The sequence below is a fragment of the Chelmon rostratus genome, chromosome 8 (assembly GCF_017976325.1).
Source record: "Chelmon rostratus isolate fCheRos1 chromosome 8, fCheRos1.pri, whole genome shotgun sequence".
NCBI classification, from domain to species: Eukaryota; Metazoa; Chordata; class Actinopteri; order Chaetodontiformes; family Chaetodontidae; genus Chelmon; species Chelmon rostratus.
The window spans coordinates 27,044,367-27,072,158 of record NC_055665.1 but is presented as its reverse complement, the minus strand read 5'-3'; the positions used below and the strand labels follow the sequence as shown (position 1 = coordinate 27,072,158).

At 40.1% G+C, this 27,792-nt stretch overlaps 1 protein-coding gene across 1 annotated transcript in view; it reads left to right on the top strand.

Annotated features, from left to right (window-relative positions):
* Positions 1-27,792, top strand: part of ascc3 (activating signal cointegrator 1 complex subunit 3) — a 150,088-nt gene that overhangs the window by 103,546 nt on the left and 18,750 nt on the right. Inside the window, exons 21-34 of the mRNA XM_041942373.1 lie at positions 1,132-1,357; positions 1,695-1,849; positions 4,373-4,471; positions 4,600-4,768; positions 9,713-9,933; positions 10,525-10,610; positions 10,802-10,968; positions 12,661-12,806; positions 15,009-15,129; positions 16,620-16,762; positions 19,627-19,764; positions 20,407-20,527; positions 20,767-20,899; positions 21,860-21,985. Of these exons, the coding sequence (XP_041798307.1) occupies positions 1,132-1,357; positions 1,695-1,849; positions 4,373-4,471; positions 4,600-4,768; positions 9,713-9,933; positions 10,525-10,610; positions 10,802-10,968; positions 12,661-12,806; positions 15,009-15,129; positions 16,620-16,762; positions 19,627-19,764; positions 20,407-20,527; positions 20,767-20,899; positions 21,860-21,985 (2,051 nt within the window). The remainder of the gene's footprint in view (positions 1-1,131; positions 1,358-1,694; positions 1,850-4,372; positions 4,472-4,599; positions 4,769-9,712; positions 9,934-10,524; positions 10,611-10,801; positions 10,969-12,660; positions 12,807-15,008; positions 15,130-16,619; positions 16,763-19,626; positions 19,765-20,406; positions 20,528-20,766; positions 20,900-21,859; positions 21,986-27,792) is intronic.

Genomic DNA, 27,792 nt, shown 5'->3' with positions numbered 1-27,792 from the left:
TAGTTCAGACAGATTCCCTCTTTGCTCTGTTAGCAGTGATGTGTGTCTGCTGCATAGTCTGTGATGACACTAAAAGTGACACACACTCTCACTGGGCAATGGCTGCAGTAGTTCTGCAATTATAAACGCTTCTGTAGCGTTTGCACTTGACTGTGGTCAAGAGTTATTAAAAAAGTGAGTGAAAGTGAAGTCAGAAAAAGTCAAGCTCTACTCATTTCCTTTCAGACTTTTTTCTGTTGTTGTTCTGGGTGTTTAAGGCCAAACGTGATATTGATATTTGAGAGTATAAAAAACAGGATAACTATACATCATCTGATGTGTTTTTCAATGTAAAGACATACACGCACAGTAACCGTAACACAGTTTAGGCATATTTGATTAGAATCAAATGAATTTGGTTATTGAGTGACAAAGATGTGTGATGCATGGGACATTTTACAGTGTAAAAATCAACTTGCCCTCCAGTGGACATACGATTTATTTTAGACCCTGAGGGGTGGGAGGATGTCTGGATTGGCAGTAGAAAAAAATGAATGAATAAGTGGTCGTAAAATTGGTGGTTGTTTTTGCATTGAATATGAAAACAGCAGTAAAGTGGTCGTGGTTTTACTGTGAAGATTAACAGGATCCCTTTTCCCAGACTTCAGGCCTTCCTGTGTCCAGCTTTTAGTCTCACTCGGCTATCAAACGGAGCACAGCCAGATATCAGTAATCCAGAATGCTTTCAGACCTCACCAGGCAATCAGATAACATTAACACCTGACCAAATCAATCACAGCCTGACCAGACTTGAGCTGTCTATCAGCGATCAACACTGCCACCTGACCTTTCCTCCAGAACTGACATGAGCAATCCATCAGCACACAGCTGGGGCCAACCTGGACATCTGAACCCAGCCAGACCTCCTCCTGATCTCACATGATTAATCACCAGTATACAGCATGATGTACTACACAGCTGCTTCGTCTGCTCCAGTGCCAATGTGTTTCGATTCTTTTATTCTGACTTAAAGCTTAGTGTTAAAACTACTGCTGTCTTGGGAAAGGGGAAACAATCAGTCTCCAAATGCAGCAGTAACGTGTACTTCTGAGATTGATGTTGATTCAGCCTCTTTTTTGGCTCTTGTCACAGAATGCCGCTCGGATTGTCAGGGCTTTGTTTGAGATTGCCCTGAGGAAGCGATGGCCGGCCATGACCTACCGACTGCTCACCCTCTGTAAGGTGATTGACAAGCGACTGTGGGGCTTTGCCCACCCTCTCCGCCAGTTCCCCAGCCTGAGCCATGTTGTACTGAACCGCCTGGAGGAGAAGCAGCTCACTGTGGACAAACTGAAGGAAATGAGGAAGGATGAGATTGGTAAAATCAACTGAATCCTCGTTTCATTGGAGTACTGTGTAAATGATTCTAAACTAAAATCCAGATTTCTTTTTTTTTTCTCAACAGAAGTTTCACATTAAAAGCTGTCCAGTCAGAGAGTATAAACCCTGTCTGTCCTGGTAGGCTGTTAATGTGAAATAGCAGCAGGAAGTGTTAACAGTGATCAAAAGAGCAGCAAAGTTGAATCGATTGGAACTCATTAGTGAATAAAAACAACATTTTTGTTAAGAAGAGAAACTCAGAATAATCTGTACGCACTGCAGTTTACTTATAGTTATGATCCGAAGCATGTTGATGCCAGGTGTATTGTTCCCAGGTCACATGCTGCACCATGTCAACATTGGGTTAACAGTCAAACAGTGTGTCCACCAAATCCCTTCGATCACAATGGAGGCCAGCATCCAGCCAATCACACGCACCGTCCTACGCGTTCGCCTCATCATCACACCTGACTTTCGCTGGAATGACCAGGTAAACATGGATGACATGTACTGGAATTTGCCGCCATACTGCTGCTGTCTGCTTCTCTGTATGTTTGACAGAGCTTGAAACAGCACACTTTAAATGAAAGTACATAATTGTCATGATGTTTGGCTCATTATTTGATTTTTTTGTTATTATTATTAGATTTTCCTGTGACACATCACTTTTTACTACATAAAGATTCCCTGATTTGTTGCCATTACCTCAAATTGATGTTTTGCAGCTAAGCACAGTAGACGGTTTAGACAAAAAATGCCTTAAAATGTAGAGATCTGGGACCTCTTGTTTGGTGACACAAAAAAATCATTCTGTACAAATGATCTCTCCTTACTTCTGTTTTTTTAACATATTCCAAAAATTGGGTTGTATGAAGATAAATCAAGTTAAATGACTGAAAAAGAAAAAAAAAACCCAAACTATTGGCCAGATGTGGTCAATAGGTTTGAGTATTGGCAAGTCGGCGGAGCCACAGTGGAGATCATTGGTTTTCCGTGGCATGTATACAAATTCACAGTTACCCGATGTCTACAGCGCATGTAGCTGTGTTGTCCAATTCCCTGCATAACCTGATAACTCAACATAAACTGATTTCTTCTGCACATCAATATGCTGAGCTGTGCATAGGCCAGCCTCTGAGCCACTGCAAATCATATGTCAAAGCAGAGCAAATAGTCCACTGACAACTCAAAAAACACTCCTGCAGCATAACCCACTGCATAAAACACAACATAGCTAGATACTGCTGCTCAACACCCCCACATACAAACCACAAGTGCATACTCACACAGACAGTGTAGTCATGGTCACCCTTTCACAATGGAGAGGGAAGAGCTGCTCCTCCTACCTTGTTCCTCTTACAACCATGCAATCTCCATCTGTCCTTGAGAGCCAGAATGCCTCCAGGCCTCACCGGCATGTCCCACCCCAGTGGGCGGACAGGCCGGAGGGGATCATGGGAAGCTTAGTCCAGTGTTTGTCATGGAATCTGAGTGGAATAGGAAGCTCATTGTAGCGGGCCTGAATATGAAGATGAATGTTTATGTCCGATTAGCGATGCATGCTCCAATCATGGGAGAGTGGTAATGGAAGACTGGCTGGCTTAGCCCTGATCCGGCTGCAGAGCCAGGACACATGTACCGGTACATGAGCGGCCACCCAGGAAACAGACCACACTGACACATTGTGATACATACTGCCATAATCCTGCGACTATTGTTTATTGTAGTCCAATAATAAACCGCCAGTGGTTTTGGAAGGCTGATATTTTGTTCATTGCATTGAAAATTTGAAGTTGCAATATTTTGTAGGAGTAGTTGACATTTTAAAATTTGACCTTTTTCATGTCCCCAAATTCCAGATATTCACCGTTAGTCCCCTCAACTTTTGTTCTTAACAAGATGGGAAGCAGCATGTAGACTGCCATGCCAAATGCACACTTACACTCTGACTCTCAGACAGTGAAGCACCAAGAAACCAACCAGTGTGCCTATGTTGGAATATAACCCTGTTCCCAGTTTAATACATGTTAGTTTGTGATATTTGATTAAACACCAATTTGAATATGCACCATATAGCATATTATACCATGGTCTGGGTGAATACTCGATTCTGATTGGCTGCAGGGTGTCCGTTAAGTAAGGGATAATGCCCGACGATAAGAGCTGCGGCTGACTGAGCTGCAGGTTCTGTGGCCAGAGTTGGTTACCTTGGCAACGCGTCACAACGAGAGATATTAAATAGTCCGCTCAGCCGCTTCTTGATTTTAACGGTAAAAAACAACATTAAGGTATTCATAATTGATTTAACATTTATTTTCTTTACGTAAGTGACCATGGTATAAGTGGGATAATGCCCTTTGAGATGTCCATTATCAGAAATGAATGGACTCCGCGTGGTCCTTTCATTTCCGATAATGGACACCTCGTCGGGCATTATCCCTTACATATCAACCAAAATAGTTCAAAGCAGGGCCACCTTACAAGTGAGGGCCTCAGTATTAAGAAAAAAATGCAGGAGCCACCTAAAGACCCATGTATATTATTATTATTTTTTTTTTTTTTTGGTATGTTGAAAAAAGAAATGCAAAAGAAGTTTAATGAAATATCCTCAGAGACAGCAGAAGGCCTGAGGGCAGCTACCAGCTTTGCCTGGCTGGTAATGTAGCCTTAAGCCAAACAATTGTGCATTCATTAATTGTAGAAATTTATCAGATGGCATCTATGATCTACATTTGCATTTCTTTGTGGAGTTTTATATTGGAGCCCCTCAGGTTAAAGATATCCAATAACATACTGTGAGGACAAAGTTACTTGAATGACTAACAATATATTTCAGTCCAGCTCTGAAGCCATAGAGTTGAATCAGAACCTCTCTACAGTCTCCACAATAATCTGCAAAATGAGACAATGAAATGAATTGGTTGAAAATGTAACCTCTCGTCAATTTAATACCACTGCAGCTGCCTGTTGAAAAGAATTTCTGATTGAAATGTTCTTTCCCTCAATGATTCAGGTCCACGGGTCAGTGGGTGAGCCATGGTGGTTATGGGTGGAGGATCCCATCAATGATCACATCTATCACTCAGAGTACTTCCTCCTGCAGAAGAAACAGGTTTTTTTTTTTTAAATCTTGGATCTTGATTGGCATGAGAACAGTGTTCCTCGTAGAGTACATGGTGATTGATGTGTGTTCTTCTTTCCTGTACCTTTATGAGTGTATGTGTGTGTTCCTTCCTCCAGGTGGTAACAGGAGAGCCTCAGCACATAGTGTTCACCATCCCCATCTTTGAGCCCTTGCCCTCGCAATACTACATCAAGGCAGTGTCTGACCGCTGGCTCGGGGCCGAGGCTGTCTGCATCATCAACTTCCAGAACCTCATCTTACCCGAGAGACACCCCCCACACACCGGTACACACACCCACACTCAAACACACATTTATGACGTGACGACAGGGATTTGACTTGACTTGAATTTAAAATACTGATACTAAGGGGGGCGTGTCGATAGCGCACCTGGTAGAGCGTACCCCCCTCGTACAAGGGCTGCTTTCCGCATTGGTTGGTTCGATGTCATTCCCACTCCCTTCTCCCTCTCCTGTATCTTACCAGCTGCACTATCAAATAAAGGCAAAAAGCCAGACACGGATAAAATACTGATACTAGATCTGTTTGCCAGTTACTCCACTTCTACTTTACAGGACTACAGTTTTTTTCTTTGTTTCTTTTTTTTTTCATTTTTGCCTTTATTGGACAGTGATGGGGGAGAGATAGATGCAGCAAAGGTAGAACCTGCAGCATCTGTGCCCACTCACCATGTGCTGAAACCAGCCACCAGCAACCCTGTTTGCATGTTGTTACAGTCCATTGTTAAGAGCCAGACTGAGTACCCCCTACTCTAGTCCAGTCAGAGGCGAAAGAAGCTCTCGGACTCTGTACTTAAATAAAAGTATTGATATAATAATAATTAATAATAATTGAAATTGTTCATTACAAGTAAAAACCCTGGATTTAAAGTCCTATCTAAAAGCAGTATCTGCAGAGTAACCTGGTGATGACCGGAATAAATCATTTTGTTGTTTCTTTCTGACTGAAAGAGGAGAAAGAAGACATTCAGTTGTTTTAATCTTATTTTAGCCCTTTAGTTTGGACAGAGATGTTTATAAAAAAAAATGGAAACTTTTGTGTGACATTCTCACATATGAATTACATTATGCAGTTTGGCCTCCTTACTGTGGGCATAGTCTGGTTGCTATAGTAATATACTGTTGCTGAACAGTTAGTAACAATGGATGTGTGACAGACGTCGTTGTCTTGAGATTTTTGTACTGTACAATAAATTAGCCATACATTGTTGGACTGAACCAGCAGAGACTTAAAGTGCGATTTACATAGACTGATTGATCAAGCATCTTTTATACGGTGAAGGAACCTAAGCTTCTACTCAAATCTAATATTGGCATACGCAAAATGATCCTTCCCCTAAAAACACCAACTGTAACTTAGAGTCAGTTTTAAAAAGTAGCTCACCACCACAAAATGGCTTAGATGTTTGGAAACTGCATGGAGACATCAAAACCCCATCTAAACTGGAGAGCAAAAGCATCTAATCCTCCCATACTCCACTCATTCACTCCTCTAGACTATAAGAAAGGAACCAGCATATTATTTCTGACCACATTTCCCCTCAGTAAGAGCAGCTGCAATTACAGCAGCTATCAGGAAAAAACCCCATAGCACAGAAGAGATCATATCACAGGCGGATGCGAGGGCATTGTTTGATCAGCATCTCCAGTTTTCCATTGATAATCTTGTATGAAAGTCTCAGTTTGTCATGTTCTATTATATACATATCAAAAAGAAATCTGATGTTTGATTTTAAATGGAGACACGTGAAGAACATGAGATCACATCAGAACATATAATGCCTTGGCAAGTCCACCAGAATACTATCCTCAAAGTAATCAAGCATCAGATATATGGTTAATTATTGATAATATTAGAGTGCAGAGATTTAGAAGATAATCACCCAGACACTGATAGAGAAAACAGAAGAGAAACTCAGCTTTAATCAGTTTTTTCATATGTCCTGCCCCCTGAAAAGGTAGAAAATTATGCCTCATTCATTCTTTATTCGAGTTATTGTAATTAGCGGTTTCTGCCTTGTAGATGGCATTCGTGTCATGATGACTAGCCTATGAACTCCAGCTCGCTAACGAGCCATATTCCCCACAAGAGCTGGTGGAGACCAACACCAGAACTAACAGGAAAGTTTGCAGCCATCGATGAAGGACATGCAAACAAGAGTTCCACATATTTGCCTCACTAGTTGCCTTTATTTTGAAATTTTATTGTCAAAACCGTGTTCCTTAAACTTTCAAACCAAGCTTTCTCTGCCAACAGCACATGGGACTGTACATTCCTAGTGGTATGAAGGATACCTTACCCTTGACAAAACGAACAACCAGACCTGCTCGCCCTCGTAAAGCAGTGACTGACTCAGGAAAAGAGGGAAATCCCGACCCTACGTCAGCCATCCGAGAACGCAAGGAAGAAATAACTAAACTGATAGACAGAAAAACAGCTACCATCCAATCCTCGCTAACTAAAATAGAAACAGCACAATCAAGACGAGGAAATAGAGTGGCTGATATCTGCTGATGAATACAACATAAAAGACGCCCCCATGCACTTTTGACTTGACATTTCGTAGGCACCTGTTAATACCCAACTGCTCACTACTGTTGCTGGTAAAACAGCCTACCAACTAGCTCTGCTTGAGCCTTCTCAGTTTAGAAGCAGGAACAAAAGGTCATCATACTCTAACCAAATCATTATGACCTGAAAATGAACAGGGTTAGAAAAATGTCTCATGTTAATGCTGTGCTCTTACTGTGTTATCATATTGCCTATCCTGATTTTGACCAGCTCAGGTCACATGCAATACGTAAGCAGTGAAAATGAAAGGCTCGACCCTTGATTTTAGTGAGATATTTGATCAGCTTGTTTGATTGCCGCTGGTCTTGTTGCATATAAAATTGTCAAGGAAGAATGGTCTGCTGGGTGGTAAGCTGATATTTCAAGGTTGAGTCATAACTCATGTGGCACACATCCAATCCTACTGCTGAAATAAGCAATGTGAATATTATCACTTTACAGACTCGCATTGTGTCCCACCCTTGCTCTGTTCCCTATCTTTTAGTTAGATTGTCTCTGTTTTTATGATTGTGGGACTAGAGCAGAACATCTTGTTGATCTGTTTTCCAAGTGTTTTTGGTGGCCAATCACAGAACTTGACCCAAGTCTTGATTAGTCTCTAACTATACTGTAATTGAAAACCAAAACAATAATCTGCAATGATCATATTACACCCAATCCTTGCATATACATACTCATGCCTTAATGCACATAGACGCACACATGCACCATATAAAACCAGTAATACATCATTTCTTTGTCTGGAAATTAAGGCTTTAAACATTGGCATAGTCTATTTATGCCTGATGTCTGCTCTGTGTAATCTCTGTAGTGAATTTGATCATCTTAGATCTTTTTTTTTATGTTGACTTTTTTTGTTAACTCCCGGTAACTAATAACCTCATTTATCTTTACCTGTATGTCCTAACATCACCCCCAGTAGTGTTTTATACCATGTTTGATTCATGATGTGAACTGTGTTCATGTTGTTAGATCAGGTTTACATTCATTATTGTCCCTAATCAGAGGCTATAGAATCTACAATTCTTAACTAATGTGGTTTGATGCTTAGAACATCTCTCTTTAACTGTTACAAGCCCTAACAGAGAGCAGTCCACCCACTGCTTGTTTAAGTAAGGAGTGTTATTAGTGTTTAAGGGTATTTCGTATGGGGATATGGCATGGTTTTGTTCTCCAATATTGTCATACTCACAGTCCTCCATCTGTTTTTAAGCTCTAAGGTATATTATTTTTCACCTTCTTTAAGGTAGCCAACTGAAAGTTATTTCTTTGAATGTAAGGGTAATTGATTCTCCAATCAAGAGAAAAACTGAGTTCGACCACAAAGCAAGGGGTGCAGCTCCACTCTTTCCTCAAAACAGTTTAATGAATAATATGAAACAGTACAGCAACATATAGCACACCATAGCTGACTAGTAAAAGACCTACATTCACAGGAAGAAAGAAACAAAAACAACAATGTGACATCCACCCAGACAATAAAAGGAAATGTTCTTCACATAAAGACCCCGTACTTCCGTTCTATCCACCACTGGCCGTGTCACCTTTGATTTAACCTTCAATTAAGCGAGAATGTCCGGTACGGGTGTTCCGTCCTGAGGGTTTCCAGGTAAATCAACACTACAGGGACATGGTCCCTGTAAAATTATGTAAAAAATATTGCCATAAACAAATTTACTTCCAAAAATTGAACAAGAATTTCAGTTACCGTAATAGAAATTGCACATGGATTGAAATTGCACAAGGTGGATATGGATAAGTTTAGTCCGGTGTTTACTCCATTGCACAGTCATAAATATATATGTGTCACAGTATAAAAAAGTATACATGCATAGGTTGAGTACTTTAAAGAGAATGAAACAGTAATATTGCACAAGATATTTCATGTATATGATTGCAGGCAGAAACTTCCAAAAAAATCTAAAAAGTACCATCATTGTATCATCATCCCCTTGGCTAGTGAATTAATATGGAAACTTGTCCTCCTATGCTCCTTTAAGTTACACAATATGTATATTATACTTTATTAACATACATTAAAACCTCACAACTGACTTGATTGAATTTTATTTTTTCTATTTTTCAATTGTTATTTAGGAAGAAATAAATCATACCAGGGCTATGTGGGGGGGCTGGTAGGGGGTGCTTTATTTGTTTTCCTGTCTGTCTTTATTATGTGTACTTGTTTCTGAAAGAAATGGCGGTTTTGTTTTAATATCTTTAAAACAACACAAAAAAGTAATTTCCAGTGTAAACAAGTGAATTGTGAATCTATATCTTGGCAAATGTGTTTACCATAAAGATTTTTTATTTCATGCTTGATCTTCAGTTTTCAGCTTGATAAAAGAGTGTTCTTTGTACTGAACTTAAAGAAGCTGAAGGATGTGGAGTCATTTTTATTGTTCTGAACCTTTATTTTTATGTTCTGTGCTTATGCTGTCTTGCTTAGTTGTGGACTCAACATTTTGATGGGAATAAATGTAAAATGTTTGTATAAAACATTTGTTTTACAGGAGGTGTCACCTTCAGTTAAAGTTCTTGACATACATACTGTATTCTTTTGTTGGTGTAGCCCACTTTTTGCTGTCATAAATGTGGTTTTGTGATCATCTCCTCCCATCATGCTTTCCCTCTCAGAGCTGCTGGACCTGCAGCCGTTGCCGGTGACAGCTCTGGGTAACCGAGCGTATGAGGGCCTGTACAAGTTTACCCACTTCAACCCCATCCAGACTCAGATCTTCCACACGCTGTATCACACTGACACAAACGTTCTGCTGGGGGCCCCAACAGGCTCTGGTAAAACCATTGCAGCAGAGATGGCCATGTTCCGGGTCTTCAACAAGTATCCAACCTCTAAGGTTTGTCTAGCTGGCTCCATCTGGGGTCATTTGTTTTAGGAATGTACTGACTTGTTGCAGTCTTTCCTGTTGGTCAACACAAGTACTGAGTGCATAAGAAACCACACTTAACCACTACTTTTAATTAAATTCCTTCCAAGTCTTCACAACATATATGAGTCGGACTGGCCTTGATGTAAACTTCAACTTGGCTGGTTGGTGGGGGCATACAGCTGTGAGGCAGTCATTCTCTTTCAGTCAGGTGCAACACAGAAACATTGTTTCTGTGTTGCACCTGTTTCATAGTTTTGGAGAGTCCTTTTAGTAAGTTTTTGTTGTTGGTTCATCTTTTTTTTGGACCAACTTATAAGTTATGGCTGGCATGGATTTTCAATGACCTTGTGCACTGGGTTTCTGATGAATCAACACATTTTTGGAACACATACACAAGGTAGAAATCTAACATTATACATAGCTTCACCTTTGAGATATTTACCCAGTTTTTGTCAGAAAGCAATCTGAGCGTTTGTCTTGACCTTATTATAAAATATCTACTTTATTATCTGTATTATTTAGAAAACCTGTTAAGAAGCTTTGTTGCTGTGTTTTCAGGTGGTGTACATTGCCCCCCTCAAAGCCCTGGTCAGAGAGAGGATTGAGGACTGGAAGGTCAGAATTGAAGAGAAACTAGGGAAGAAGTAAGTGAGAACAGACACCACCCAATTGGCATGAACTTCTGTCATATGTAGGGTTTGGGTCAAACCTGACAAATCACTTTGTAAAACAGCATTACAGTTTTTACAGATTAAAAGAAAAACATTATTTAATTTAAGAATAATGACAGAAATGAGCAGTCTGAAAGTGTTTTCTTGTTATTATCTGTGTGTAGAGTGGTGGAGCTGACAGGTGATGTGACACCAGACATGAGAGCTATAGCACAGGCTGACCTCATCGTCACCACACCAGAGAAGTGGGATGGAGTGAGCAGAAGCTGGCAGAACCGAAGCTACGTTCAGAAAGTAGCTATTCTCATCATCGATGAGATCCACCTGCTGGGTAAGAGACCGTAGCACACCTGCAGGAGTCTGTGTGTGAATGGGTGACGTTCTGTAGGGCGTACAGTTGCGGTCTTATAGGCACCCTTGGATTTTGAGTACATCATGTACAATCTCTCCTCAAATTAAAGTGTGTAGTCAAACAGCTTTGGTCTACAGCCACTTAGGTTTGACACAGAACAGGAAAGAATAAAACAATAAAGATTTTAAAATGCAATAGGAGGAAAAAGCATTGGCACCATGGAATCCTCATCAGTTGAAAAACAAAGAACTCGATGACACTCAGCTGTGATACATTTTCAGTTTTCACATGACTTGAATTAATCAATGAAGGGTGGCTTTAATGCTTGAAAAGGCTTCACATCCTTGTTCCTTGTTTTCACAACGGTGAAGACAAGAGAGATGTCTGAGAGTATCATGAATGTTATTATCACCAAGCACAAGAATTTGAAAGGGTTCAAGGGCATCTCCAAAGATCTTACCTCCCTCTTTCAACAGTGTGCAAAGTTATTAAGACGTTTGCCACTCAAGGAACTGTCAAGAACCTCTCGGGACGCTGGAAAAAGAGGAAGATCGATGAGTCATCAAAGCTTGGTGCAAAAAAACACAATGAATACATCCACAGAGCTGGAGACTGACCTGGAGCAATCTGGACTGAAGGTTTCAACCCCATCATAGTCCGCAGACTAAACCAAGAAGGACTTTATATGTGAAGGGCAAGAATGACCTCACTGCTGAAAGAAAGACATAAAATGGCACGATTGACAAGCAACAATCATTCTGGACCTGTGGTCTGTGGACAGAGAAAGCCAAAGTAGAGCTCTTTAGCAGTGCAGACCATCAGGTTAATTTTCTGCGTCTATGGTACTCGAAGTCAATACTTTGTTTATGGAATCAAAATGTGCTACCCAGTTTAAGAAAACTGGGTTTTGGTCAAAGTTCATCTGTCCTCCAGCATGATAAAGAGTGAAGCACTCATCCAAAAGCACAAAAGACTGGTTGAAAGGAAGAATGAACCTCTTGGCGAGAGAGAGAGCTACACAAGAGTGCAACAAAAAGTCATTCAACAAATCATATGTATTTTTTATTAATCTTAGACATCATCAACTTTTATTTCTGAAGATATTGTACATCTTAAACCAAAAATTCAAGGGTGCCAATAATGTTGACCACAACTGTATAATCTCAAGCCTATCTAAGGTTTTCGTTGCTGTAAATATTCCTCAACTTTGTTTCTGAAATGTTTGATTTGGACAGTTTTATTTCCAAAAACGTCTTTTTAGTCACCAGCTGTGCAGTTTCACGTTCATACGTACGAGCACATGAATGGATGAAATGCCACAAGAGAAAAGGCGCTTGACCTCAACAGAGCCTGCAGATAACGGTGCAGTCTCAGCTGGAATAAACTGATGTGCAAAGCAGCCCTGCCTGGCTCGCTCTGAAGCGAAATAACAGCCTGATTAACAGCTCGCTGTCGAGCTACAGTTGAGGTTAAATACATTACATTACATTTCCATAACATTAATTTCCTTTATACTGCACAGAGAGAAGCTTTTGTCAAAAGGCATGAAATACAAAATATTATGCATGCTACTGTCTTATCAGAGGCTATATTTCCGTATCCAAATTCTTGGTTTTGAGAAAACCCATACCAGTGTGAACACACTAAACACTCTGATTGGTCTGTTTCCAGGTGAAGACAGGGGTCCAGTGTTGGAGGTCATCGTATCCAGGACCAACTTCATTTCCTCTCACACCTCTAAGACTGTCAGAGTAGTTGGTCTGTCCACAGCTCTGGCCAACGCTCGAGACCTCGCCGACTGGCTGGGAATCGGACAGGTCAGTTATCCATCATGGCACCAAAACACACAGCAATACAAGTCTTTTACTGTCCTTATCAGAACATGGCTCAAAAGTTTTTGTCCTTGTATTCCTCTTGCCTTCTGACCCCTTGTTGTTTGCTCAGAGGGATCATCTTCATAAGATCCCCTGTTTCAGGAGTAGTCAGATTGGCTTTGTGTACCAAGAACACTGCTGCGATGAGGCCAGCCAGAAACCACAGTGTTTTTACAGTTCATTTATTGCCAGCCTCTTCTTATCTGATTGAATGGATGTAATGCTTGCAATTAAGATAAACAGATACATTTGTCCTGGAGTTAATGTTGTAGTATGTCTGTTTAATCATTTGCAGCCTGTGTCTGGATTGCATGCTTAAGTTCTCATCATCAGGAATGACTGTAGCGATGCAGATGGATGAGCTGGCCTGGCAGCTTGAAGCAGAGAGGAGCATCAGAATGATACAAAGACGACTTACTGGAATGATTCGATGGATATCTTTTTATTCTGAATGTCAATACTGATAGGTCACACATCTCCATGTAGATTCATGTAAGCTGCAGTCTGTCAGTTTGAAAAAATGCATCAAAGCAGAGTGTTGTTAGGGTCTGTTTTATTGTCCATTCCTATCATATGCTAGAAACTGCTTTCTGGTTCTATTTCTCTTGCTTTGACCAGTATTTTAAGATTGGGCCTGTCTGTGTTTACCGTGTATACAGGCCAAAACAGATGTTAAAAATGGGATTAAGATCTGTTCATTTTTGTGCAGTATGTTCTCTGATGAAATGAAATTTCAAGCTGTCTTTGGACAGATATGGCTCTGAAACTTTCATTTGAAAGGACTACGTTTTACCTTCTGAATTCATAATGAATACCTTTTTTCTGCCACTTCTATTTGATCAGAATTCCTCTTGGGTCCATTTGAAGGTATCTTGGTTGCCCCATTAGGGATTGGCTTTCCATAGAAGAGCACAGGGAAGCATCTGTGTGCTGCCCTTTATCAGAGGGATATTAACTCATCCACCAGTTATTCCGTATCATGTTTTTTCTCCTGTAAAACTGTAACACACTGTTTGAGAAATTCTGGTACACTTCTGATAAAGCATGAGTCTCACCTTTGTTTGGTTTTTTCAAGTAAGTCTGTGAGTACAACGTCTTTATCTGAAGCCTCTTAGTGTTGTGCCAAGTCAGAATGAGTTCACTGCCCCTTGTGGTCAACTGAGGTGAAGACACCCACTAAAACAAAGGTGTATTTCAGTTGAGATAAGTTTGTGTTGAGAATTATTGATATTTAGGATAAGATAAGAATCAATCGGACTCTGCTGGTAGGGCTCAGTGGACTGTTCTAAATAAGGCTGTGCTTTGACTTTGACTTTGCAAACAAAAAGTGATAAATTGCAGAAGAAGGCTATTTGTTGTTTTGTTGTTGTTGTTTTTAGGTGAGCATAAAATGACCCCAAAATTTTCAGAATGTGGTGATAAGGGATGGGATGTGCAAGATAGAAGAGTGGCATGCTGCAGGACTGAGATAAACGAATATTTTATTATTGCTCAAATGTCCATGGGCAAGGGAAATTGCACAATTACTTTCTAGATTTGGTTTGGTATACGTGTGTGTATTTATACATATATGCGTCAAAATTACAAGATTAAAATTACAGTGTTCATTTTTTCTCTTTTGGGCCATTACTACTGGTCAAGATATCATGAGATTCTAGTGGTATTGTATCTTGACTTTTGCTGTGCTGCCAGAGCTGTAGAGAGACAGTGTTAACAAACCAGATTGGCTGTCTGCCATCCATAAATCTGACTGGCTGGCTGCTGTTGGAATTGAGCTGCTGATTTGTAGCTGGCCAATCCATTATCCAGGCTTTTAAGATGTCTGCAGACACGCCGCAGCCCTCACCACAATACACACCAAATAATGGACCACACTCTTCACAACGTGCTAGAACACACTTTGGGTTCAGTTGGGTTCACACACGGCACCATATCACCTTATCACACAATAAACACAGCAGACACATCAAAGGTTAAACATAACACTGCAGAGTCCAGCAGTGACCTGCTGCTCTGTGCCGCGGTGACAGCGACAGACAGTTTACATTACAGCCAGATGGGGCTTCATGATGCCAGCTGCTCACATTAAATCTCTTCTCTTTTTTCTTTCTCTTCCCTCCCCCTCCCCTCCTCTCTGTGTAACAGGTGGGTTTGTTTAACTTCCGTCCGTCTGTTCGGCCCGTACCGCTGGAAGTTCACATCCATGGTTTCCCAGGTCAACACTACTGCCCCCGCATGGCCAGCATGAACAAGCCTACCTTCCAAGGTATAGATCCACACGTACACATGATTTACACATGCTTATATTCTATTGGCACATTTGATTTGTTGGTGGCTTTTCATGCAGCAGGCAGTGGGTAAACTCACAACAGCACAAAGATGATTTAAAATCTAGTGTTTTCTGTTATGTTAACATAATAATACAATATGCAATCCCTGTGTGTATTTCACATAAATTAAGGGGAACATGAAACTTTTTTAAGACCAGGTCTCTAAAGTTATCCATTAAACATCACATTTGACATGTTTTCAGAATTTGTTTTCAGAATTTGAATCAGTACTCGTCATGATCCTCCCTCCTCTTTTGTTGACTGAACAAGAAAAAAATAAAACAGTTTCATATAGTAATGAATGTCCATATCTGTAGCTTTGAATGAAATGTGAGATCTGAGCAGCAGATATTTCTCACTGGCACAATTCATATCTGATGACACAAGGGTATACATATTTTTGTACACCCTTTTTTATTAGTTTTGTTCACATAATAAAATTACCTTTTTCAGTTTTCTTTATTCAATGTAGAGGACCTAGTATATTTCATGCAAATATTTCTAAAAATGTAAGTTTGAAATATTTCGCTACTGCAACAAATTGTGCAAAAAAAGAGAAAAAAGTTAGCTGCTTTACACAGTGCATGTGGACTGTTTGACCCAAACCACGTGATGTGTCTTCAGTGCAAATTTGAATGTGGTTGTTGTATATTGCTGATCTACCTGACAGCCTTAAAGGGTAAGGCTAGTGGCAATATTTTGTTTTCCAACAGACTGTCACCATTGTCAGCAAATCCCACCTAGAGTCTGAAACCAACATACTAAAAAGTATTGTGTTTGGGTCAAAGCCTGATATCTTATTCCTCTGTGCCTTGGAGCTCCATTGTTGTCCAAGAACTATTAAAACACATCAATGAGCCACACAGTACTGGGTGACATGCTCCTTCATTACCATGAATACACACACTGTATTTTATTTTCACTTAATCCCCCCATGCACTGTCCTGCTGCCACAGATACTCACTATAGCCCTAAATGTGTATCAATCTACAGCCGAAAATAGTCCCAAACAAATGCACTATTTCCTTGTGTTTGTGTAATCTTTGTAAAAAAAAAATCGTACAGTGAAAAGCAGTTTTATGAATTTTCCTCTTTAAATAATGAACTGTATTATATAGTTGTGAGGTGTTTTTAAAGATTCATCTTGGATAGGAACCGGTGGGTCTGAGCGCCACAGACAGGGTAGCGACGTCAGAAGGTATTGAGACTGACGCATTGTTGGATGACAGAAAGAAACTGTAGAACACCCCTTTTATCCTTTGAATGTCTGCATGCAGCTGCAGCCAGAGGAAAAGGCATTAACAAACACTTGCAGGATAGTACCCAAAATGATTCTGAAACAGTTACTGGAGCAGTTGACTGAGTTCTCTTTAAAAAAAAAAAATACAAACCAATACTTGTATTTATTTTGAAATTATCTATACAGCAATACGCAGCCACTCACCGGCCAAACCAGTGCTGATTTTTGTGTCATCACGACGACAAACTCGACTGACCGCCCTGGACCTCATCGCCTACCTGGCCACAGAGGACAACCCCAAACAGTGGCTGCACCAGGACGAGAGGGAGGTACGCTAACACCGTGTGTGCACAGTAGGCATAGCATGAAGGATATTAGCTGAGCAGCAGCAGCTTCTGTGCTCCGCCTGTGACTGCACAGGATATGTTCAGGCGCAGTACTGAGTGTAGGTCACCCAGCATTTGCCAGCAAATCCAACACAGTTACTGTGTGTGAAATGGAAGAAAATAGATTTAAACAAAAAAATATGTCTTCACGCACACACAGTATAGTGCAAGTGAAATGTGAGCTGTTATGCAGCCTGTGTAGACAGCTGGATTGATTGAAACAGAAGCGTGTCTGTTCCATCAGCCACACGTTAGACAGAAGACCTGAAAAACACAACTCAAACAGCTCCTGTGAAGACGAGGTCTAACACATAATAGCTACTGCAGCTACAACCTGCATTCGGCTACAATCGATCAATCGAGATGAGAAACCATGAGCATCGAGTGGGATCACCTCTGACTGCTCAACTTTGTTCTTTAGCTCGCGTAGGCAGTTATTAATCTCTGTGGTGAGCAACATCAGACTCAGGGACCCTGCTATAGCCATGACTGTAGAGAGCTGATGCAGTTGTTGCATCTGTCATTCTCATGCATTTCCTTTACGTCTGTGAATTGTGCTGATGCTCTGTTTCTCTGTTTAAGTGCCGGTTTAAGCGTAATTACAGATGGAATTCAAGCCTTGTGCCGGAAAAGTCTGTTTCATCCTCCATTATATTGTCTCTACATACCTTAGGATCAGGTCAAGATGGGAGCAAATGACTCCTCAGGGTTCACGTTTGAAAAGTATGCTAGTATTATTACAACACTATCAACTGCGAACTAACTGATATCCAACACAAATAGTGTACAATGAAAATGTAATGAATTAATGCATTCTGGGCTATCCATGAAGTCTTGTGCCATCCTCTCATCAAAACGTTGGCATGGCATACAAAATATCGCACTTTCCTGTTGCCCCACCCTGAGGACAAACTTTAGATACAGCTTTGAATTGGGGGGTGTAATGCACATTGCATCCATTAGACACTGCTGGGGAGCTGAAAGTGGTGAGAAAGCTATGGTTCATTCTGTCTAAACTAATATGATCCTAATCTTTGCTATAATTTGGCAGCAATAACTTAAGGCTAGTTGAAAAAAGTCACTTCCTGACAAACATTTCAATCATCACCTTCCTTGTTTACTGTAAGTATACCATTATTAATTCCACTATGATATGTTCAAGTTTTAAAATGGTACATGTGGAATCTTACACAGTCGTGAATCTGATTTCCTGAACCCTTCAGATACCTTGTCTCAATGCAAATATGTACAGTCTCATAACGAAGGCCTAGTTTCTATATGTGTGCACACAGCGTCCCCGGCCTCTGTGTGTGTTCCGCTGATATATGCTGCTGCCTGCTGCTTCTCTGCGCTGGCCCGTGTAGCAGCTCCCCGCCCCCTGCTGTTTGACTGACAGGCGTCTGGCGATAGTTGCTTAACTCTCACCGGGGGTCACCCACTGCCCCAAATCCCCTCTCCGATCTGACAGCTCTTTCTTTCCTCTGCTGCTGCCTGAAACCCCCGGCTTGTTCTCCCAGGGCTGGATTTTCACTTCCACCTTCCATTCTCTTACTTATTACTAACTCATATCCTAATTTTGAAAGAAACACTGCAGTTAGAATCATTGCTTCTAATGAGAAACATCCAATTTTGTGAGGGGTATTTTTCTTTGTTCAATGTATCATATGCTGAGCTGAATGTTTATCCGAAAATCAAATGTTTTCAAAAATGCAGATGTAACTGATGATTTTGTGTCCACCGTGTATGATAGATATTTAACTGGTACAAAGGTTATCTTACTGGAAAATGCATTTAAGTTTTGTTTCCATTCTTTATCTTAAACTTACAGTATTTGCAAAATACAAGGAACAAAAATAATAACCACAGAAGCCAGTTGTTGTGTCCAGCGTTGTTTACTCCTGCAGCTCTGCTCCACTCACTCATCTCTGTTTACTCTGGCAAAGCACAGGCTGCACTTTTTTGCCTTCAGCTCAGAGGCTGTTTGTGTTGGCTGGAGGACATCAGATCTGTATAGTACAAGGCAAGATGCCCCAATCCTTCTGGAACCAGAGGAGAACCATGCAAATGCCATATGTCTACAGCTGAATTACTGTAACTTGGGACTAATTCCTGGCTGTTCTTGACTTTTCATTTTACATATTTATCTACAGGTGTCGATAGGCCCTTGGCTTTAAATTAATTTTTTTTTAGGAGAAGTTAGGGCCAGAGTTAGATGAGAAGATCGATACCTCTCTCATGTCTGTACAGAGTCAGACATCCTGCCATACACCCAGGGAAGACTTGTGGAAGTTACCGCTCCTGGCCTAGAAAGAGTACTTACAACAATGTCATGTAATACAACAACATGTCCCTACTTCTGGTTGTGTACAGATTGAACAAGCTAGATATAACGTGGCAGTAAGTGAGCTTTAGGGGTTTAGTAGGTGGATTTTGTTTGTTTGTTTTGGACAGAGCTAGCGTTTTCCCCTTGTTTCCAGTCTTTATGCAAATGTAAGATTACTGAGCACTGGCTGTAGCTTTATATTTACTGTACAGACATGATAGTGATTTCAATGTTCCCATCTAACTCTCAGCAAGAAAGTTGATAATTATGTTTAAGAAAGTTGATAATTATGTTTCCCAAAATTGCAAACTATTTATATTCATATTATCACATTTGCAGTTTCTTTACCTCCAGCTTGGAATCTTTACTACTTGGTATAGTTTACAGTGAGATGTTTTGGCAGGTCAGCTCTCAGCTGTGTCATTGTCGGTCACTCCGTTTGTAATTGCATTTGTGCCTGTAATTGGTTTATAATTGTCTGTAGATCGAGGATATCATCGCCACAGTAAGGGATTCCAACCTGAAGCTAACGTTGGCCTTTGGGATTGGCATGCATCATGCAGGCCTGCATGAGAGAGACAGAAAGACTGTGGAAGAGCTGTTTGTCAACTGCAAGATCCAGGTACCCCCTCATCCTGTACACAAAATGTATAATGTCTACCTGACCTGCATGCAAATAACGTTGGTTACCTTTGTGTTTTGCAATTTGATTGATGACATTTTATTGCTAAAATGCAAAACCGGATGTCAGCAAAACGCTCTTCACCCTGTCCTTTATTTGAATGTCAGAGTTGTTCATACATACAAGAGTTAAGCCCTTGAGATCCAGGAAATGCATTACAAATTTAATTTTTGTGGAGTTATGATGTCGCCAATTTTAATAGCTTTTTATTGGGTAGGTGGGCAACATAGTCAACACTATAAGTCTTTTTATTACCTTATGTATGTCATGTGTGTTAAGTGAAAGGAAAAGATATGTGAAATCTGCTGCAGATGCCTGAAATATTTCCTTCAGATGCTTATTGAAGATGGAGACAGTAACACACCTGCGCTGTACAGCAGAATGTAGATTAAACCATTATAGATATGATAGATACACCGCATGTACATTCCCATTTTACCCATATTTTCCTCAACAATATCATCAACTGTAGTATTTACTATTGTCTTATTTCCATTCAGTAATAATCAAATTTGATTATTAGAGTAGTTTTGTTCACTCCTGTGTTATATCATTTAATTAAGCTCTTGTCTGTTTTCTCAGGTTTTGATTGCCACCAGTACTCTGGCCTGGGGGGTGAATTTCCCCGCTCACCTGGTGGTCGTCAAGGGAACTGAATACTATGATGGCAAATCCAGGCGCTATGTGGACTACCCCATTACAGGTACACACTCTTGTCCATTCACTATTTTCTCATCTGCACATACAGTACATTTGTTTTTTATTCTACCTCGACAGACCTTTACATTATAATGTAATCGATGTAACATAATGCATATTTATTTATTTAATAGTCCCTTGAAATAGAGTCTCATTTGTAGAAACAGTCCTGGACTACAGACCAAGAGACAACAAAGAGTCACTTTTCATGTGATAGCAGCTTGATGTATGTGCTGTGTGAAGATGTTCTGCAGATGATGGGGCGAGCAGGTCGACCTCAATTTGATGACCAGGGAAAAGCAGTTATCCTTGTCCATGACATCAAGAAGGATTTCTACAAGAAGTTCCTCTATGAGCCTTTCCCTGTTGAATCCAGGTAACAGTTACATGTCTGTTGTCTACATTATTGTCCATTATGGCAAAGACCAATTACCTGTGCAGAGAACATGCTCTAAATATGTGCTTACATACCTGTATGAGCAAGATCGTGTTCATGAAACCTGCAGTGGTTTTGAATAATAACAAGTCCCACCTGTTCTACATCCATGTAGTGCATGCATCCCTCAAATTGCCATCAAGTTTACAACATCCTTAACAAAGCCTACTATCATAAATATGCACTATGTTTACTTTTTAAAAGTGAGAAATATATGGATGACTGACTTCACATACACCTTTTAATGACCTTCATGTTTCATTTCATGTTTTCACATATTCCAAAGTGCAAGCACAGGATGCAGGCAGTTGGAATTTGTGGTGAACATTGTTATTCATAATAAGCTGTGGCAGATGTGAGAAAAAAAATACTTTCAAGGAGCTGAGAAAAAATAGTTGTAGCACACATTAAAATCAATTAAAATCATTAATGTAGAATGACTCAAACTAAGTGTCACCAGATTTCCTTTTTCAAAAAACAGTTTGTAACCTCGACAGACTTTTCATTTCAGATCAGGAAAGGTGTTAGTTCTAAATTAAACTTACCTAAAATATTGGCATTTACATTCAGCTGTTTTGTTTTGTCTGACCAATAGTCCAAAATTGTATGATATAAAACAAGAAATAGCCCAAATTCTCACATCAATTACGTTTTTGCTTGAAAAGTGAATTAAACAATTAATTGTTAATTGGAATTGTCTGCGAAGAATTTGCCGTTGATCAACAAATCGATTCACCAACTACAGACTTATTTCTCCTTGTACAAAAAAAGTACTGAGGTTGAAAATCCAGCCCTACTGGATTATAATAATTAGGCCCATAATCTGAAATACCTTTGAAACAAAATTTTGAATTGGAATCTGTAAGTGACCTTCCTGTGATATGTGTGTTCTATCCCTAGCCTCCTCAGTGTGCTGTCAGACCATCTGAATGCTGAGATTGCTGCAGGAACCATCTCATCCAAACAGGATGCAATGGACTACATCACCTGGACTTACTTCTTCAGACGGCTGGTGATGAACCCCAGGTGAGGAAAAGCTGCTAACACCACATATCATTACCAACAGCAGTAGCTCATGCAGATCAAAACTAAGGAAAACACACATGCACACATTCTTGGCTCACTCTCACAACCTGGTTAGAGGAGTGCCGTGTTCTTTGGTCAAACATCTGCTGTGTAGACAGAGACCATTCCAGAACATTCCAGCCTGTTGGTATTTGCACGGCTGTCAGCCCACATTTACCATTCAGGCCCTTACTGAGGCCTAGCAGCAGGATTGTACCAATACAGGTCTGTGAAAATCAGAAATCATTTTGGGGTCAAGCAGATATTTTGGGTTAAAATTTAATGTGTGACGATTTCCAGAAAAACAGTGACAATGAGTTATTGTTCTTCTGGGATTGTATTGGTTGAAAGGCTCAGGTTGCGTTTATTTTTGTACTGTGGCTGGCATAGACCATGTAAACAAAACATCCATATTTAAAATTTGGATCTGGACCAGTGAGATCATTCCATGACTGTATCTCTCCAAACTTTACTGTCTCTCACCACACGTTGAAATAACTAAATGTTTTAAACTCACTAACGCTACTAAGCCCCAGAATAAAAATACTACTGAAACTACCATTATTACAAAGATTGTGGTAGTATTATTACCAGTTGTAGTATGAGAGTCAGTACCATATTATCATTTGGTATTTTATATTAAATACACCCAATGTGTGAATTTCCATAATTTCAATGTATGTTCTTTGCATAATCAGGATAATCATAAACTCAAAATTGAATTTAATGCCCATCCATCAATCCATTTTCTACTATTGATTTGTTTTCCTAGTCACAGTGGTAGCAAGCTAAACAAAGTAGACCAGACTCCCACCTATCCTAGCTCCTTCCTCCAGTTCCAGCTTGATGATCCCTACCATTGCTGGTTCAGAAAGGATATTTTTTCCTGCCAGCTTGTTCTTGGCCTGCTTGAGGTGTCATACAAATTGGACATGGCTGGAAAACCTCTGCAGGGAGGTTCCCCTGAGGAATCCTGATCAAAAACCCAAAATAACTTGTTTGGCATCTTTTAAGGCAGCATCTTTTAAGGAGCAGCAGTTCCACTCCCAACTCCTTCCATGTGTGTGAGCTCCTCACCCTTTCTGTCAGGCATAAGCCCAGACACCCTGTGAAGAAAATACATTTTGGTTTTGTGTTTCTGTGATGTAATTTTTCTTTTTGTCTACTACCCAATGCTCAAGACCATAGGTGAGGTTTGAAACATAGATTAAGTGGTAAACCTGAGTCTTCAGACTCAGCTCCCTCTTCACCACGACAGGCAGGTACAATGGCATTCACATTTAGAACTACTTCACTTTGGGCAGGGACATTTCAGGGAACATCCACGTCTGTGGGGCCACAGGTTGATGAAGACAGCAGCACTACATCATCAGCAAAAAGCAGAGATGGAGTCCCAAGATCACAAAACTGGGATGGTCTCGACTCCAGAGCTGCATCTAGAGATTGTGTCCATGAAAATCAACATAGGTTAAGAACATGCTTGACTTACATCAGAGAACGCAACAAAGATCTTACTGTGGTTACACAAGGACTCAATGGCTGTTGCAACGTCCCTCATCCCATAATCTGCAGCAACCCCATAAGATACCCCTGCATCATAAGCTTTGCCCAAGTTCACATGAATTTCTTCACTGTCTGTTAACTGAATCTTATTTTGACAGAACGAGGGTTGGGTTCTGATCTGGTTCCCACTTGGCGAGGTATCTGGATTTGATGACTTGGATTTGACTTGGATGCCCACCAAATCTTTTAGCAGAATTACTTGGTTCTTTTTCATGGGCAAAGACCAATCCAGAAAAAAAATCCATGGACATGTAGCAGGCTTTGCTATTCAAAATGTCAAACATCATATTACATCAACTATAACTACTGTTTGTGATGGAAAAAGAAACATCACTCTGTAACACCACTCTGACTGGGATTGTGTGTTTTTGTAGTTCAGCAAGGCCAAAGAAGTGAATCTTCTCCAGAGACATGATCTAAGTGATGACATTGCATTATTTTCAGGAGAAAGTGGTGAGGTAGAAAAAATAGTGATGTGGAAATGGTTTGTGAATGGAGGAATAAACCGGGGGAACCGATCACTAAATTGTGGACTGATAAACTAAATGAATGGATCAATAAACTGAGAGAACAGATTGGTAAAATACATCAGCACATCATTAAGTCTGTGTGTTGGTTGCATCAGGTGGAGCTGAGGTCATGAGCCACGTGCATGGGTTGTCAGTCTGTTCATACTGATTTCAATGAATCCTATTTCAAGCTGATCCTTCTGTAAAGTTCACCCACCTAAACAAGGGAACTATGTATTTCATTCATAGTGACTGTTGGCTTCCTGGTTACGGAGGCTTGTTCTCTTGGGCACTTTCAGTGCTGCAGAAATGTTCTTGTATCCTTCCCCAAGTCTGTGCCTTCACTCTGCCATATGCCATCAACTGTGACGCCCTATATAGACAGGTGTGTTCCTTTCCTAATAATGTACAATGAATTCAGTTGAGCACAGGTGGACTCCAATCAAGTTGTAGAAGCACCTCAAGGACCATTGATAGAAGTAGGATGCACCAGACCTCAATTAAATATGTCATAACAAAGGGTCTGAATACTTACATAAATGGGATATTTCTGTCTTTTAGTTTTGATAAAACACTCCTAAAATTGTTTTTCCTTTGTCACTGTGGAGGATTATGTGTAAACTGATGAGAAAGAAAATAAATAAAAAATCTTAGGTGCCTTGAATCTTAATTTTAAAGAGGAGAAGACAAGGGGTCTGAAAATGTTCCATATGCACAGAACATCAAAGAAATACAAAAGAATTATACTGCAAATGGTGAATGTGTAGAAGATGTAGCCTGGATTGACAGTGTTCTTTGTACTAAATTACTTGCACTCACAGTTGACACTAAGTTAGACCCACCATGCCATAAAATCAAAGCAAAATTTGGTTCCTGTATGACAAACATATTTTGCCTTTATAACATGCTCTTTAATCAACAGTTGTATATCAGCACCCTTAAATTCAGCTTCACATCACATGAAATGATATTTGAGGTCTTAAATTTTACCTCTGACATCAACCTCTGTGCAGATCCCCCAACACCATTATGTCCTGCAGCTGTGTTTTATATCTGTACAGCTAATCTGTCTCCACTGCTTTCAGGCTTTGACTCCCACAACACTCACACAGATACACACATACACAGACTGAGGGTCCCGTGGGTATCGTAAACGTCTGCAGGCCGACTCCCCGTGCCATCAGGAGCCTAATGGTGATGATGCTAATGGCCATGACTTAATCAGACAGGCTCCACCACCGATAAAGAGCTGTGAATTCTTTTCAGCAATAAAAACATTCAGCGCTCAGAACTGTGCTGTTAACATGTGGAATGATGGGAAGGAAAGAAATACTTAACATTAAACACACATTAAATATGGCCATCACCCATCTCAACTGCTGCTTCCACCCCACAAGTGAGGCTGGGATTTCTTCTCCCTGCTCCCAAATGTACAATAAATGATTTTGTTTAATGATCATGAAGATATCATTTGTTTTAATGTATTATGAGAAGTGGGCGATTTGTCAGAGGCAGCCCTGCTGTGCATGCATTATGCAAACAATTGGAAAATTACCTGTTAACTTTCCTTTAATACAAACGCCTTTCCCATCATCTACAGATGTACATTAAAAACAAATGTTTGAGTGTAAGCATATTTTACATCCATTTTTCAATAGGAGGGAGCTTATAAAAACCCCAAAAATACAACATAAGGAAGAGAAATACTAGATCACAACTACATTTTAACAAAACATAACATTCTTATTAAATTAACCAAATTTAAATTATTCCTATAAAGATTATTACAGATCACTCACAATCAAAAATACATGCATACAAGGGGAGACAGTTCTTAAACTCATCTGAGGTTACTTGTAATATATGTGATGAGAGTGGTTTGTCTTATATTGATTTGATAGTTTGGTGATTGAAGGGAGTACGGCCTGCAGCCCAACACTCCACAATTTACTGTTTTTTCTATGTGAGGAGCTTGCACCAAAGATGCATTGTTATAGATCCATTACTATTTTAATGGCAAAAGATGTATCTATCTGTTTTTGTGCAAAAGACCAGACTGTTGTAATCAGAGTACAACAAAAATGGCCAATTTGAACCCCTCATTCAAGAGAATCAATGCAGATTCCATCCAGGTCATGGAACAGTGGACCAGCTCTTTGGGCTGATCAAACTGAGCTCAGTCTCTTGCATGGATGCCGTAGGGTTCATCTGACCCATCAGACCCAGACCAGGTTGAGGGATTATTAATCCTAGTTGGTGAGGGATGTTGGGATCCCCCTTGGGGGAACCAGAGGTTTTGGCTCGGGAAAAGGACTTGTAGGCTACCTGCTGCCACCATGACCCAGACCCACTGTGCATGACAGTGTATTTACTATGTACATGCAGCTTGTTGATTATCTTATGTTAGATTTGTTTTGTCATTTTTCTGATGTAGTTTATGTAGACAAAGTGTAGTTGAAGACCAAAATCTTCTTCCTAACTGTTTAATATTAACATTAGTTATGGTCTAGGCAATGGTCATACATAGTATGAATTCAATAAATACATTTCTGTCACTTTAATAGTGTGGAATTTAAATAGCTCCTATTTGTGCAATGAAAGTGTGTTCAGGCAATATGAAACTCTTCTCCTCTCTTATCACCTACATACATCCAGTATCATGACTTTTGCTCACACCAGCAGCCTTCCATTCTCTAAACAAGTGTGTTCACAATCAGAATAATTAAGAACTAAAACTGAGAATTTACTGTGCAGTTTAAAGACTTTCTAATAGGTGATTTGTATTCCATCTTAGCTCGCACCTCTCTGAAACAAACAAAAGGAAGGTCTCACATCAACACTTAATTATTTTACAAAGATCACTTATCTTTATCCCATACAAATACATATCTCTGTTGGGTAGCCGTTATCATTCTGCTTGTATTCATCTTCAGATGAAAGCATGAAATATGATCATTAGCTGACACAGCAGAACAACCAGATGGCACTCCAATAGAACAAATAACCACCAGTAATGAACAGTTCTCAACATATTTTACATTACAGATTCACACAGCGAACCTCGCTAACACACCTTCAGGGTTTTTAGCATCTGTTTCTACCAGCTTTAATGAAACCATGCCTGGTTTCCTTTGTACTTTTTGACTTGCACACACCATGCACAAATATTGGCATTATGAGCTAATGAAGATTGTTTTTGATTACACTTCTGCTAAGCCTCATGTGGTAACTCTTACTTAGAAGAGCATGGAACCCATTTTGGCCACTGGTTGTCTTATTTCAGGTAATAACAGTCTAACCTGGGAATCATTTGCTGGCAAGGGCTGGCTATTTTTTCTTTCAGCTGGGCCTTTTCTTCACAAGACGATGGCGTGTACAACTATGCTTTAAGCAACAATGTGTAGACATAGTAGTGACCAGCCATTTTATTGTAGGAGTGTTATCTGGGTTTTCTGTTAGGCCCCAGTTAGATTTCAGTAGGGTTTCATCGTCTGTGTTACATAGCTGAGAAGAGAAAAGTCTAGGAAGTCTCATCCCCTCTCAAAACGGGGATGAACCTCTTGCCATGCGGAAAAGGGGCACAGTGAATTTTCTTCAATAACCTTGTGAAAAAGGTGGTGATAGAAGCTTGGTGGTGTAGTCAAAACACAGTTTAAATATGCTACAACAGCTACCTCTATTTTGGACCCTCGGGCT